Here is a 13,690-nt window from a genome sequence, read left to right on the forward strand (position 1 = left end):
ACGACGGCTTTGCTGGGATCAGTATCAGTCTATGGAAGCTGTGGAGACACCCTGGAAAGGGGCGCCGCGGTACCTGCAGGAACAGGAGATATCATCCGACAGCAAATTGAAGCCTCCGTGGTGCTAATGCATGCTAATTAACGTAAACATCTATGATGGTGGGCGGCGAGCACCAAAGCGTAAAGGCTAAGGTGAAAATGCCTCTGGACAGGTAACCAACGACTTCTATAAGTGCTCAACACCAAGAGAGCGAGAGAGGGGGTTTGGTCCCTGATATCACATGTTCGGACTGGGTATTTGCTTAGGTGAACATCCAAACATCATTACAGCCCTCGTACACGATCCAGGCTTCTTCACACAGGACCCTTGGATGGCATCCCCCTACCCAGCTAATAACGTCTACACGTGCCAATCTAGCCGCTATCCGGGTGATCTGAAAAATCACCACATCTAGTCGCCTCTTTAGTGCAGCTGCTTTATTAAAAACCGGCCAAGACGCTGTGGCTGTATCTGTCCCACCTACCCCGTAATATCTATATCTTAATAACAGGCCAAGGGGACGCAAGGAGACGAGCCGTATCCTTGGCTTCTAGAAGGCTGCTTCATCATTTCGGCGACAGGGGCCGTCCGTGATTAGTGGCAGCGAATGATCCAAACACTGCATGCCACAGCCTCGACCAGTGAGATCACCTGGACTGTCTAATAACAATGCTGCCACTAATGCCTGCTGGTCTGGGAAGATCCAACCTTCTTTTAGACGGTGCCATCTCCTGCCTGCTTGGAGGTCCCTAATTAATTATGCTGGGCGCCACGTGCATCCATTACTTTTTATCTATTTTAGGGAGCTCATTTCGAAATCTGCAAGCCTGTGCTTGTGCAAGCAGCAAGGACATGATTCCAGACCTGCTCGCGTATCTCATCTAGAAAGCAGATGTCGTCCTAAAAATTGCGGTACTACGAGAACGTACCTGAAGAAAGAGCAGTCACATGCAATTTTCTTGCTCAACTACCATAATGAGTAACCTCTCCAAAAAAGAGAACAAAAAACTGACACACACGGAACACTTTCTTATAGATAGCAGCTCTAATTGATACTAGAGCACGGCCAATTATTCGCATAATCAATTGTTCACTTTGCCTGACGTAAACATCCAATCCATCCTATGCTGTGTGCCTTGAATATGGCCACCTCTGTCGAGGGGCTAAACTTCGGAAGTGGAGCTCTCACCTGCGTCAGGTTCCCAATTTGATTCGTCGCGTACTTTTTTCCTTGTGATAACGCATCGCCCAAAAAAAGAGTGTGCTTCTTCAATCTCATCTTGAAGATCACGGCTCTTCACCGCAACAACTGCAAATCTACACACTCCGATTTTTGGATCAACCAACAACAGGTTGTCTATTACCAAGTGTCGTGCTGAGTGCGCGCCGATGATCTAGGCAGGGCCTCAGGCTGCCCATCACCCGCGCCACTCGCGCCTGGGCTTCTCAGAAGACACGAGGGTTCACACGCAGTGAATTGCTTCCCCATTTGCTAGCCAACATACAGCCTTTTCTACAAGGCTGTTTGATTTTGCTTCTTAAATGGAGGAAAAGAGTTCGACTGCTCCTACAGAGCTTGCTAAGCCCCTGTCTAGCCTAGTCCCATCAGACGCCATGGCCACAGATCAATCAAACCCAGGAGACTTCATAAGCTTAAGTAGCGAGGATGAGCCCCCTTTGGCCAAGAAAAGGAAGTCCCCGGAAAATGATACGTCCAACGTTGCTGGATTGGATGCCCCTGCAGAGCGCTCTAAGCGTGCCAGAGTAAGCTCTGCCTCTGCTGGTAGCAGCCCAGGCGCAAAGGTATCAGAGGAGGGAGAGATTGACGACGATGAGGACTCCGAGGGCGAGATTCGTACTCCTGGTTCTCGCGATGGGAAGAAGTTGGCAGGCTTTGCGTCAAGCGGCGCCTTTGTGCCCAAATCCCCTCCGGTTTATACCCGTGACTCGATATCTCTCCAACTCCCCGTGTTTTCTCAGCAAAGGGAGGGCACCTGGCCTGCAAGATTCGAGGAGTGGGCACAACTTCTCTGCACGGCCAACTCAACGAGTGCCGCCAAGCTTACGCCAACGGTGATCCAAGATGCCTACAAGCAATACATTGATAGTCACAGTAGGCTGAAGGCCAATAAGAAGCGCGCTGCGAGACAGGCAGCCGAACAATATTCGGATGAATCTCTAGCTGCCTTGATAAGATCTCTTCAGCCACGCCAGAAGGACGCTGTACAGCTCCCAGCAGCGGCGGCGGTGCCTGAGGCTTTGGTCGAACCCAAAACGCAGAGTAACGCCTCTAGCGGATTGCCAGAGGCTCAGGTCAGCCATAAGAGCGAAAACTCCGACCCTGCTGTGCCACTTCCTCCTAGCACTTTGACAACACAAACTGATGGTTACTTTGTCATTGACGTGAAGCCGCAGCCTCCTCAGACGGCAAACTCGCGCGAACCTCGACCAATGTCACAGTCAGCACCTCAACCTGTCAAAACCGCCATGTCACAGCGGCCAGGCCTGCCTTCAGGGGAAGATGCCCTCGAGCAACAGCGCCGATATTTTCCTTCAGCCAGCGATCCGTCCAAAATGTGCTTGCTCTGCGGTCGAGAGGGCCATACTGCCGACGGCTGCACACACTGCGCGTGCAAATTCTGCGGACAAGACGACCATTGGCAATATGTTTGCCCATCTCTTGACCTCAAATGCGACAAGTGCGATATTCGGGGCCACTCAGCGGCTGGCTGCGCTACAGTTCGAGAAGAGAGAGGATATGTGTTCAAGTGCAGCTTGTGTCATTCAACTGCGCATACGGACGAGCGGTGCACGCAGCCATGGAGGTCATTCCACCCTGAGGCAGAGACGATCAAGACGGTTACTGCTCTGCCAGTGTCGTGCGCTTCATGCGGAAGCAGCCAACATTTCTCTGCGAATTGCATCTCGGATAGGGTGGCTATGGATCCCACCTTTCCTACCAATCCCACTTTTAGCATGTACAACATGAGTCGATATATAGACGCAGAGAGCACTTCATCTGCAATCATCGGTGCTGATGCACTCGCACCGAAGCAACAGCCAGGAGATCTTAGGATCCGTGGCCACGCTTCGCGCTCCAACGAAGTCCGCTACTACTCCGACAGTGATGACTCGGATGATGTGCAATTCCTGAGTCAACGAGCCGTTCCCAAACCGGTACGGACGGGTCGTATTAGGGTATCGACCAGTCTTCAACCGCCCAACGGAGATCAACAGCCTCCTCTGCCCCCGGGTCCACCACCTCCTGACCCCCCTCCGCCGCCTTCCAGTCGCGCACCAAGACACGGCTACTCGCAAACACCGACTGGGCCAACCTCGCTCCCTGCCAGGCCGCCGGTTGCATCGCGTGATTACAGAAGCGTACCACCGCCTCCATCCCAACCTGCACAGGATTCTCGCCAACAGTCTGGACGAGGAGGTCGAGGCGGTGGTCGAGGTGGTGGCCGAGGAGGCAGGGGAGGAGGCCCAGGAGGAGGCAGAGGCTACAGAGGAGGAAAATTCAGAGGCGGTAGGGGTCGAGGTGGTTAAACCGCTAATCGTGATGGAGTTTGGGAATGTACAGACAAGGAGAGACCCATGGGACTTCGAATGGAGGAAGCACGCGTTGGGCGATTCGATACAGGCCTTTACACTCTGGTCTGCAGTGTCAGGGGCAACATACTTTGATACCCCCTTGTACTATGGTTTCTCAATCTTGGAGCAAGGATTCGACGAGATACGATGGTGCTGGCTCATTGCAACCCGAAAGGCTTCTTAATGGAGGAAGAAGGCCGGATACAGAGGCTATGCACTGAACTCTAAATATGATGGATTGGAAAGGGGGATAAGAGATCTTCCCCAGACGTACATATCTGCGGACGGCATATTGGCATGCAAGCCCTCGCTGCATGTCTCAGTGTGGCTGCATTTGAAGAGCGGTGGTGGCTCGTGAAATTTGAGCCGATATAACTTGCATTCGTTGGGCAGAATAGATTTCTTTCAAGGACAATAGTTGGTACTACGGAAGCTCTAGCTGATATTCCCGTAGGTAGTGTAACACTAAATGTATAGAGTAGCATCGGCTTCACAACCGAGAATATCACGAACATTGATTCGACGAATGGACCATCATACTCGTAGCTCGTCGAAACAGCTGACCACTCAGAGCGCGCCGTGACGAAGGCACTTTCGTGATTTACCGATTTGCTCCTAGGTGAAGAAAATAAAAAGGACGCTAATACGAGTTGGCGATAGAGACATGCAATGTTTCAACGCGCCACGAGTCGGGTGCAGGCCACGGGCTGGGACAATCGGGTTTTTGTGGGTTGGGCAGCTGGGGGACGTGGCTAGTGTCGTGGACGGGAAGAACGATGAAGATGATGGTTTGATGGTGGTTTGGCTTGGCTTGTATGCCCGGGTTTCAGAGGGAGAGAGTTGGGCATGAGTCGGGACAAGGATGATGAAGCGAGTTGCGGCCTGAGAAATGCCTGAACGCTGCAGGGGCACCAGCAAGAACTTTTGAAGTGCTTTTCGTTAATTAACTACCGGGTTTGATACTTTGAGTATTCTTTCTTAGTAGTTACAGTAGGTATGGTCGTCTATCTTTTTTTGTTAGGTGGTGTTGAGGCCAGTCACGAGAATAAAAAAGACAAAACTCTAATAATGAAGATGGTTGATATACTGCCGCTGCCAAATCCCACGAAATCGCGCTTAAGCTTCACCGTCAAGCTTGACTGGCCTCTCGCGCGTATTCCATCGCGCTGCCACCATTTCGAGAAAACCAACTTCGTGATTCGCCCACCGCCTTTGTCTCGATCAAAAAGGTCGCGTCAAAAACCTACTATCGATAGCACCACCACCCAAAGCCTTTTAAACAACCCAAACTAAAACAACCCTTGTCCCACGCTTATGCACCCTTGTCCCCCACATTCGACCAACCCACTGGCCACAGCGATCGAAACCATGAGACGGTGCCTGTGGACACATGCTGCTTTCTGTTCCACCCTGCAGCTTTTTTGTTCCACCTTGCTGGCGCGGCCGGGAGTGACGCGGACACGGTGAGAGCCTGGCGTTGTTCGCGATGTGAGTCACTGGCCAGTTGTTCCTGGAGCTGGCGACTTTGGCGATGCTGGTGCTGCAGGACGATTGGAGCGCGGAGGGTTGGCGAGAATGGCGCTACAGGGGACAGACGGGAGCAGAGTTTTTTCTCTGGCTCGTTTCCGTCTGGCTTTCTAGTCGATGGATGCCCAGCCCGGGGGGACGAAGCGAAGCGATAATGGGCAGAAATTATAGGGTTGAATTTGGGTAGGGTTGTGGGATATATACAGGCGAGGACGGAGACCGGCTTCTCGTGCTGCTCATCTTGGATTTCCATCTGGTAATTTTGCTGTGTGAATAACTGTATTCGATCTTGTGTCTTGATATTGACGACTGATTGAGAGCACATTCGTCTCTCGATCTCACCATCATCAAGGGGTTTATACTTGATATCCAACCACCAACTACCTTATATCCACCAGACTAGAGCTGCAGGCCATCAATACTAGCAGTCTAAGCATCTGCTCTCTTGAAACAAATCCTTTGAAACAAATATCTCGAGGGCCTAACCCCGCGATATGACACGGATATGGCTTCAACAGAACAACTCTTTATCGCCATGTTGAGGAGCGACGCTGTCAAGGACAGCCTCTTCCATCACCTCACCACATCCGACATTTGTGCCATCCGCGAGGCTTCATCAGCCTGCTGCAACTTGGTCACCAAGCGTCTCTTCACCCGCATCCACGTCACTTTCACGGCTTCCACCTTCACCCGACCCTCGCGCATCGCCGCCCTGGGCCGGGTCGGGCATCATGTCGAGCACTTGACCTTTCACTTTGCCCACTCCGAGGCGACGTTTCTACCTCCGCTGATCCATCCCCTGACGGGAGATGAGATTGCCTTTTTGTATAAGCCGCTCACCAGCATGGGATCAGCGCTGACTCGCCCCAAGTATGCCAACACGGAGCTGGGCGAGATCTTGACGCAGCAGTATCCTCCGCTGTTCCACGCGGCCACAAACGTCCCCAGCTTCATCTATGCCATTGGCAACATCCCCAACATGAGGCACCTGACCATTCGGTGTCCCGGCCAGGACCCAAGGGAACGGTACAGGAGGGACGTTGTTGACTATGCCCTCATCAGCCTGCGGATTGCCATTGAGCGTGCGCCAATGACGAAGCTCCATAAGTTATCTCTGTCGTCTCTCCATCCCTCTGCCTTCAACTATCTCAGATACATCAATGGAATCGGCAGCGTGCCCTCTGCAAGCCGTAGGTGGCAGCAGATAAACAAGCTGCACATCTCAGTGGAAGCCTGGGACTTTTATGGCCCGTCTCCCGGCCTGGACCATCTTAAAGTCATTGATGACTACATCCGCAACTTCTCCCAAGGCCTAGACAAGTTTACGTTTGCCTGGATCGGTGCCAAAGGACCGTGTCCCGTTGCTCTCTCTGCTGATCCCCTCTTCGCGCCGCCTCGCAGCACTAAGAAGCTATTCCATGAAGTCACTTCTCCCATGTCGCCTCTGCCAACCCGGCCTCCTCGCTGTCCCATCCACTTCCCTAAGCTGCGCTATCTACAGATTCGTAATGCCACCATGAACTCTCCCCAGCTCAGGGGCTTAATCGCGTCCCACCAAAAGACTGTTAAGCAGTTTGGGTTTGAGAACGTCGTCCTCGCCAACAACGGTAGCTGGGACGAAGCCCTGGCGCCTGTGAACGGCGACGATAACTGGTCTCGGAGCAGTGCCACGGCGCCTTCGGAGTTTTCTGTCGTAACCGGCACAAGTGATGAAGAGTTGCCTAGTCCCAGTGCGGCTGTCGAGGCTGCCAGCCGAGAGCTGATGGATCTCGACTTGAGCGGCCTCACCCTGAGCGAGGACGAGAGAGATGTAGCTCAAGATTTTACCAGCGAATTTGCCGGGCCGAGAGAATCGGATACGAGTGTTTCTACCAAGCTTACGCGAAAGCGTGTCCGTCGGCGCCACAAGAAGCACTCCAAGACAGAGAAGAGAGAACAAGCCCCTGAGCATCCATCTCCTCTATCGCCACCTCTATCGTCTCATAGTCACAAGTCTTCCTCTTCTATACACAGCTTAAAGCCATCCAAGCTGCGTCTCAGGCTATCTTTTGGATCTAGCGATATTGCCTACTCTGCCGTCCCTGAGCCGCTGTCTATCATCTCGCCCCCCATCATAACGTCGGAGCCCCAACCCGTCCTCCTTCAACCGACCATCTACTCTCCCTCCGCTCATCGTCAGGCCGGCCCCGACGATGGAATCTCTACTGTACAACGCAATTTGGAAAAGGAAAAGGCTCATCAACTATTTGCCGAGGACGCGGATGCGAGAGCAAGCGCCCTACACAAGGCCAAGGAAGCAGTTCTTGCGAAACTCAGCAAAGAGTTTTACAGCAAAAAGGATAGAATCACGGATGCGGTATCCGTGTGTCGGTATAGGGGCGTCAGGGAGGTGAGTGGGTGCAGCAGAGAGATGGTGATGGAGGATTGGAGGGGATTGGAGAGCAGGAGTGCGTTGGTGCCCTTAATGTTTAGTCGATCTTAGATGCGTGGTTGAGATCTGGAAACAGAGGTAATGGAAGGAGGGTATGATTATGATGATGATACGACGACACGAATGTTTTGGTATGGATTCGGTCTTTGGGCTTTCTTTTATGTCACTCTTTCCGGTCACTCTTCTTTGATGTATTTTTTATTGTATTGATATCTGGACGGGGGATATGGACATGTACAGTACGATCATTACACAGTCTCTCATTTAGTATTATTAGTGTTTAAACTCTTAGTACTCTAATCACTCTACTCACAATGTTCTTGGCTCCCATATCACAAAATACTTCATTCAGGTACTCTCGTTGGCAATCTTCTCCAGCGTCTTCACATACTCCTCCACCTCCTTCGCCCCCGTCAGCGTAATATCCCTCCTCTTCCCCTCCACCATCACAACCGGCACCGCATCAACATCCCGGCTCACCTCCCTCAGCTTCGCCTTGACCTCCGCCAACCCAATCTCCTTATCACCCACAACCTTGCTCGCCTCCTCCTCACTAATCCCCGCCTCCACACACGCCCCTATCAAAACCTCATCCCTAGAAGGATGCTCTCCCCTCTCAAAGTACCGCTCATACAGCGCATCAATCAGCTTATTCGCCGTTTCAGGGCCCTTGGATGACTGAAAATACTGCACCACGCGGTGCGCGTGCAGGGTGTTCCCCATGTATCCGTCGAAGCGCAGGGCGACGCCGAGGGGCTCGGCGATGTTGGTCATGTGAGCCTGGAAGACCTGCTGGGTGGTGGCGTCGCCGAAGTGCTTGTTGTCGAGATACCACTGCAGGCGGTCTGCTTCGGGAGGGAAGTTTGGGTTGAGCTGGTAGGGGGCGAAGTGGAGGGTATAAGAGACGGAGGAGGCCATGGGGGAGGAGCGGAACTTTGCGAGTGCTTGGTCTAGTCTGTTGGAGGTTTTGGGGGTTAGTTATGTGGATTTGGGTTTGAGATTGAGTGTGGGAGATGAGATGTGCCTTTTCTTGGCCATGTATGTCCTGTGAATCGTATTAGTAGGTGAATGTGTATAGGCATGATGAGATTCATGCTGCGTTGTTTGTGTAAGTGATGGGCATTTACGTACCAGGGACATATAGTGTCCAGCGTAAAAGTAACTTGCGACTCATACATTCTGTCTCACGTATTCATAGATGATGATTAACTGTAGCACGCTGAATCTGGGATAATATCGTCACTTTGCAAAGAAGGGAAAGCTCTGGAATGAAGTTGGAATGAGAGCCCGACGTCACAGTCGCTGATGCTAACTTAATCTAGGGATTTGCGGGGGAAGAGTTCGGGAACCAGCCGGGAAGGATATTGAGGGGCCGATCAGCCCGCAATTCTAAATCATGACTAACAAATGACAGAGTTGCGGCACACAAGAACTAAATCATTGCGGGATATATCTTTTCATTAAGACTCATTGTAAATATACGGATGAAGGAACAAAAAAAAAAAATATGCTCGAGGGGTATCTATCTTATAGTCAAGATAGCCGATGCTAGTCAAATGTAACCTTGGTTCCGGTATGCTCAACCAAGCCTCCCGTGAGACGAGCGACAGCAATGTCCGGAGCACCCTTTGACGGCGCCGCCTCTGGTCTGCTTCCCCTGCTGTTGTCCCTGTCGTCTGCCCTGGGTCTCCTGGGAGGTCTTGATGTGTCGTCGGCCTTCTTATCCTTGCCGAACCGCTTCTTGTATCGCACCTGGTCGTCCTCGGCCAGCTCAAGCTTGAGCTCGCGACCCAGCATGCGGTTCACCCACCACTTTCTCGTCTTGAACTGCTTCTGCGCCGTCTTCTCTCCATCTTCAGCCTCATCGTCGCTCTTGTCGTCCCGGAAATCCTCCTCAGTCTCCACCGCCTCCTTGATCTTGACAAAGCCCTTGACGGCCCAGGCGGCAGCTTCTGGCTCCTTGAACTTGATCCAGCCGTAGCCCTTGCATTTGCCCGAGTCCTCGAACGTGGCCAGCTTGGCCCACTCAATCTCTCCGCACTTTTCAAAGTTTCGCATCAGGTCCTCCTCGGTGACCTTGAAGCTCAGATTGCCCACAAACACTTTGCGGCTGGCGTTGGTCTCTTGGCGCTGCTCCGTCTTATTCTTGGAGGATGCCGCGTCGGATTTCCCGGCTGCCTCTTCGGGTTCCTTCTCTTTAGCCGGGCGACCTTCGAATGATTTGGCATCCTTGATGAGCAGCTTGCGTCCATTGAGATCTGTCTCCGAGAGGGCAATGGCAGCGACTTTGCCGCCAATGTCTGTAAAATCGACGTAGGCAAATCCCTTGTTCGCAGGCTTCTCGCCCTTGGGTCGGGTGGCGTCCTTTACCGTAGGCAGCTTCACTCTTGTAATCGCCTCTTCGGTGAGGACACCTCCGGCATTGTCTATCAGCCATGTGCGAAGTTCGGCCACCGTCAGCCTGAATGGCAGGTTGCCAATCCAGACTCCATGCTCGGATCGTACTTTCTCCTTGCTTTCTTTCTCGCCATCTTTATCATCCTTCTCATCGTCGCTCGAGGGCTTGGCTGGCAAGGGCTTTCCCTTCTTGAGGGCTCGTCGCGCTCGTTTTGACGGCGGTTCCGGTGCATTTACGTCGACCTCGATCTCCTCGACCTCAGCCTTGCGCTTAGAGGAAGTCGACAAGTCGACTTCCGGCGATTGGGGAGATTCTGGATCTGTGGATGCCATTGGGGGTTATGTATATGATTGTGTATTTCGTAACATGCACTCAATCATCTTTCCGAAGCATTCGGTCAATACGGCCAGCCAGCAGAAATTTCTTGGAGCCAGCGGAAATCTCCCAATCGATAAGGCGATAACTACCCGTAGCGAAGTGGGGGCGCCAGGAATTGGGTTAAGCGTTAGTTAGCTGGCTACTAAGGTACCTACTAAGCGCTGAAGCCGGCCATTGTCCACCAGCCAAAACCAGGCCGCAAAGAGCATATGCAACGAGAAGCATGCTGCATCCCATTCCTAGCACGCAACGCTCTTCAGGACCCAACGGCCGTCCGAGAAACTCAGATCGTCAATAGGAATGACTCCCGTCACGCTTGCGCCGTGTTACGCCAGCGACAGCAGGGCCTCTGAGTGGCTGACATGACGAAGTGGCGCGGAGCCACGACTTTGCCCGGCATTAGCGTTACGACGGCAGGAAAAAAGTTTGAAATGGAGATGACATTGGACGCAGCTAACGACGAGAGTGTGGGAGAAGGACGGCCAAAGAAATGTGACGGCTAGTGATTCGCAGGAGCTTCCTAATGCAGGCTGAGTCGTGTGCTCTGGACTGGCGACTGCGACGCTGGGCCACGGATGGAGCGCTGCTGTCGTGGTCGGTCCTATTGTGCAGTCTCATTCATGTGTTTGTCCTTGAATGCATGCCAACTGACCCGTGCGAGTGCAGGTATCTACGAGTACGACGAGCCACTCTAGGCATAAGCTCCACATGGCATCAATTCTGCCTTGATGGAATGGCGAGAATTCATCTCGGGGCTGGAGCGTGCGCGCTGAGGCCCACTGCTAGCCAGCAATAGTTTGTTGCGATGGCAATGTGCATGGCCAAGCGTTTTTGTGCGAGGGCCCTTTTGCAACAAAAGCATGTTTTATATAAAATGAATGAACCGGCCTGCCGCAAGGAGAGAAATAGTCGAGTGGTAGGCCGAGCCTAGCTCTGCAGGTCGGCCGAGCGAAATGACTCCAGTCTTGCCCTTGATCCCTTGACACGGTAGGTACTCGGATATGCAAGTTCTGTGCTAGGCGTTCCGGATCATGATGGGATGGAACCGCACAGTAGTAATCCGGCCGTTTGCCGTCAGATGCTGGTCGTCTCACCCGTCTAGAGTCTAGAGGCAAGGCTCACGATGCGGTCTTCCGAGGGCAAACAAGCAGATCTGGACCCGCAGCTCTCCTTGCCTCGAGTGGGACAGGCGAATGAAACATTTCCCTTGCACAGCTGAGGCACGCTGCAGGGACGAGGCAGGATAGCGCCGGAGAAAAAAAAAACATGGAAGAGGAAAGGGAAAATAAGAGAGAGCAGATCCGGCCAGGCAAACAAGCCGTTGCCAGATCAGCTGAACCGAATGACCTAGAACTCCGTGCTTGGTCTGCGCTGTGTCGTGCTCAGTTTTTCGTTTTGCCGCCCAAGGACAGACTCCATCCCGGTACATGTACATGCACATGCAGCTTGCAGCGCTGGCTAGCGTTGCAGCCCAACAGGCCAACCAGCTGTGGGGGATTGCCCCGGGGGCTTACACGTAGTGCTCTATAGCGCTGGTAGTGCGCTATGCCCTCTGCCCTCTGACGCACCTGTGCCTCCAGCCACGTTGTATATAGCGGGCGACGGCGCTGCGGTCCAGCGAAACGGGCCAGGCCTGTGGCAGTTGAGCCGGTGGCCTCCGCTGGCAGATGGAGCCGGACGAACGCTGTTGTGCTGTAGTTTGACGGGCAGCCATCCATCACGTGCGACGGGTTCAGCGGCTGGCCGAAAGTTGAGCTTTTGTCGGCCATCTTTTTTGCTTTCGTCCTGCCATGGCCATCCCTGGCGACGCAACAGTCTCCGCATCTTAATCCTTTAACTATTACCCACTCGCTCGCTTTTGTCCACAACAACTCACAACCTCTGCCCTTGCACTGGCCGGGCACCCATGCAGAGCCCCGTTGACCGCTCTCTGGCACTGGTTCTGGTACTTTATTGCGCTGCAGCCGGGCCTATTTTTCGCGGCTCTTTCTCCTCTTTGCCTTCCGTTGCTTCGCCCCTCTCATCCGGACGGTGACGAGGACGGCGCTCGACTCGACATTTCATCTGACGAATACTCCGTTCAACACAATACAGTACGACCAGCATCAAGCACACTCGATACAATCAGCGCCATCAGCATCCTAGCCGCCATCGCAACCGGGACGCCGACAGTCTGAAAATTCACACAGCTTCGCTTCGCTTCAACTGCGTCGCTTTGCCACAATGAATGTGCTGCTGTCGCCGCAGTTTCCAGTTTTTCCTCACCAGCACGAAAACCCACATCTATCCCAGCGAAACAGTAAGTCATCGCCAGAGTCGCTTCCTTCATCCATGCCTTGGGTTGTTGGCGCATCGCACACGCATCCATCTCCATCTCCCCGTACCATGTTCTGGAGCTCACATTCCTGTGCAGTCTCATCGCTTCAAAACATGAGCACCCGAAAACGAAAGGCCGACGAAGATGGAGACGAAAACATGTCGCCCATGAGCTCACCCGCTGTGTCCTCTCGCCCTCTTATTCGCCCGTCGAAAAAATTCAGATCAAATGATTTAATCGGAAGGCCACTCCCTCTGCCTCGGCTTTTGGAAACCCTCGACACGAATCAGCTACGAACAGTGTTGGAACGCATCTGTGAGCGTCACCCGGATATTGGACAAGAGGTGGTTTCGCAAGCGCCCCGGCCTACGGTCGGCGCAGCCATGGATGTCCTGCAGTCCTATCAAGACAGATTAAACGCTGCCGCTCCATATGGCAATAGTAGCGCTGAATACACCTACGACCGAGTCAAGGCCCCTCTGGTCGCTTTGATCGATGCCCTCTCCGATTTCACCCCTCAGTTTCTTCCACCGATAGAAACCCAGCCTACCAAATCTCTCGAATTCCTCGACGGCGCGACAAGATTCATTCACAACCTTCCAAACTGGCAGCCGCAAGCCTATCGTCACCACAAAGAAAATGCATACGAAGACCTCTCTAAAGCATGGGCCTTGGTCATCAACGAAGCTGCGAAGCGGGGTGGTGGTTTCAACCTACACACGGATGGATGGGATCAGAAACTCGCCCGACATAACGAGCAATCCGGTGGACGACTGGGTACCGCCATCACTGCCATGTCAAATAGCGTTGGTTGGATCTCAAATGAGAATGCGGAGCAAAATTCCATTCTTAACCAGATTGTGTCGGGTGCATACGGAGCACCAGTCAGAGTCGGACCCTGGTAAAGGCTGCCAGAACACCTTACGACACATACTCATTTCATTTTTTTCACGACATCATCTTTTGCATCAACGGGCTATTATAGACTTCGGCACTCTTTTTCTTT

General features: G+C 53.0%; 6 protein-coding genes across 6 annotated transcripts; 3 read left to right on the forward strand and 3 right to left on the reverse strand.

Moving 5' to 3' along the window:
• The first annotated feature begins 1,450 nt into the window (after window positions 1–1,450).
• M431DRAFT_347374 (hypothetical protein) lies at window positions 1,451–3,723 on the forward strand. The gene is made up of 2 exons (XM_024914453.1): window positions 1,451–2,352; window positions 2,455–3,723. The coding sequence occupies exons 1-2, from the start codon at window positions 1,582–1,584 to the stop codon at window positions 3,586–3,588; spliced, it is 1,905 nt and encodes a 634-aa protein (XP_024777342.1). The 5' UTR covers window positions 1,451–1,581; the 3' UTR covers window positions 3,589–3,723.
• Window positions 3,724–4,945: 1,222 nt separating this feature from the next.
• Window positions 4,946–5,485, reverse strand: M431DRAFT_479239 (hypothetical protein; the record flags this gene model as incomplete). The annotated part of the gene is made up of 1 exon (XM_024915752.1): window positions 4,946–5,485. The coding sequence occupies one exon, from the start codon at window positions 5,483–5,485 to the stop codon at window positions 4,946–4,948; it is 540 nt and encodes a 179-aa protein (XP_024777343.1).
• A 180-nt stretch (window positions 5,486–5,665) lies between these two features.
• On the forward strand, window positions 5,666–7,642 carry M431DRAFT_77681 (hypothetical protein; the record flags this gene model as incomplete). The annotated part of the gene is made up of 2 exons (XM_024922602.1): window positions 5,666–7,137; window positions 7,174–7,642. The coding sequence occupies 2 exons, from the start codon at window positions 5,666–5,668 to the stop codon at window positions 7,640–7,642; spliced, it is 1,941 nt and encodes a 646-aa protein (XP_024777344.1).
• Window positions 7,643–7,833: 191 nt separating this feature from the next.
• M431DRAFT_505241 (hypothetical protein) lies at window positions 7,834–9,056 on the reverse strand. Its single transcript, XM_024918604.1, has 3 exons — window positions 8,723–9,056; window positions 8,616–8,636; window positions 7,834–8,546 (listed from the first exon to the last, which is right to left on the reverse strand). The coding sequence occupies exons 1-3, from the start codon at window positions 8,767–8,769 to the stop codon at window positions 7,940–7,942; spliced, it is 675 nt and encodes a 224-aa protein (XP_024777345.1). The 5' UTR covers window positions 8,770–9,056; the 3' UTR covers window positions 7,834–7,939.
• An 83-nt stretch (window positions 9,057–9,139) lies between these two features.
• On the reverse strand, window positions 9,140–10,321 carry M431DRAFT_77498 (hypothetical protein; the record flags this gene model as incomplete). The annotated part of the gene is made up of 1 exon (XM_024922583.1): window positions 9,140–10,321. One exon carries the CDS (start codon window positions 10,319–10,321, stop codon window positions 9,140–9,142), a length of 1,182 nt encoding a protein of 393 aa, XP_024777346.1.
• A 2,269-nt stretch (window positions 10,322–12,590) lies between these two features.
• On the forward strand, window positions 12,591–13,589 carry M431DRAFT_491903 (hypothetical protein; the record flags this gene model as incomplete). Its single annotated transcript, XM_024916947.1, has 2 exons — window positions 12,591–12,666; window positions 12,781–13,589. The coding sequence occupies 2 exons, from the start codon at window positions 12,591–12,593 to the stop codon at window positions 13,587–13,589; spliced, it is 885 nt and encodes a 294-aa protein (XP_024777347.1).
• Window positions 13,590–13,690: the final 101 nt, after the last annotated feature.

The sequence above is a fragment of the Trichoderma harzianum genome (assembly GCF_003025095.1).
Source record: "Trichoderma harzianum CBS 226.95 unplaced genomic scaffold M431scaffold_3, whole genome shotgun sequence".
Taxonomy (NCBI): Eukaryota; Fungi; Ascomycota; class Sordariomycetes; order Hypocreales; family Hypocreaceae; genus Trichoderma; species Trichoderma harzianum.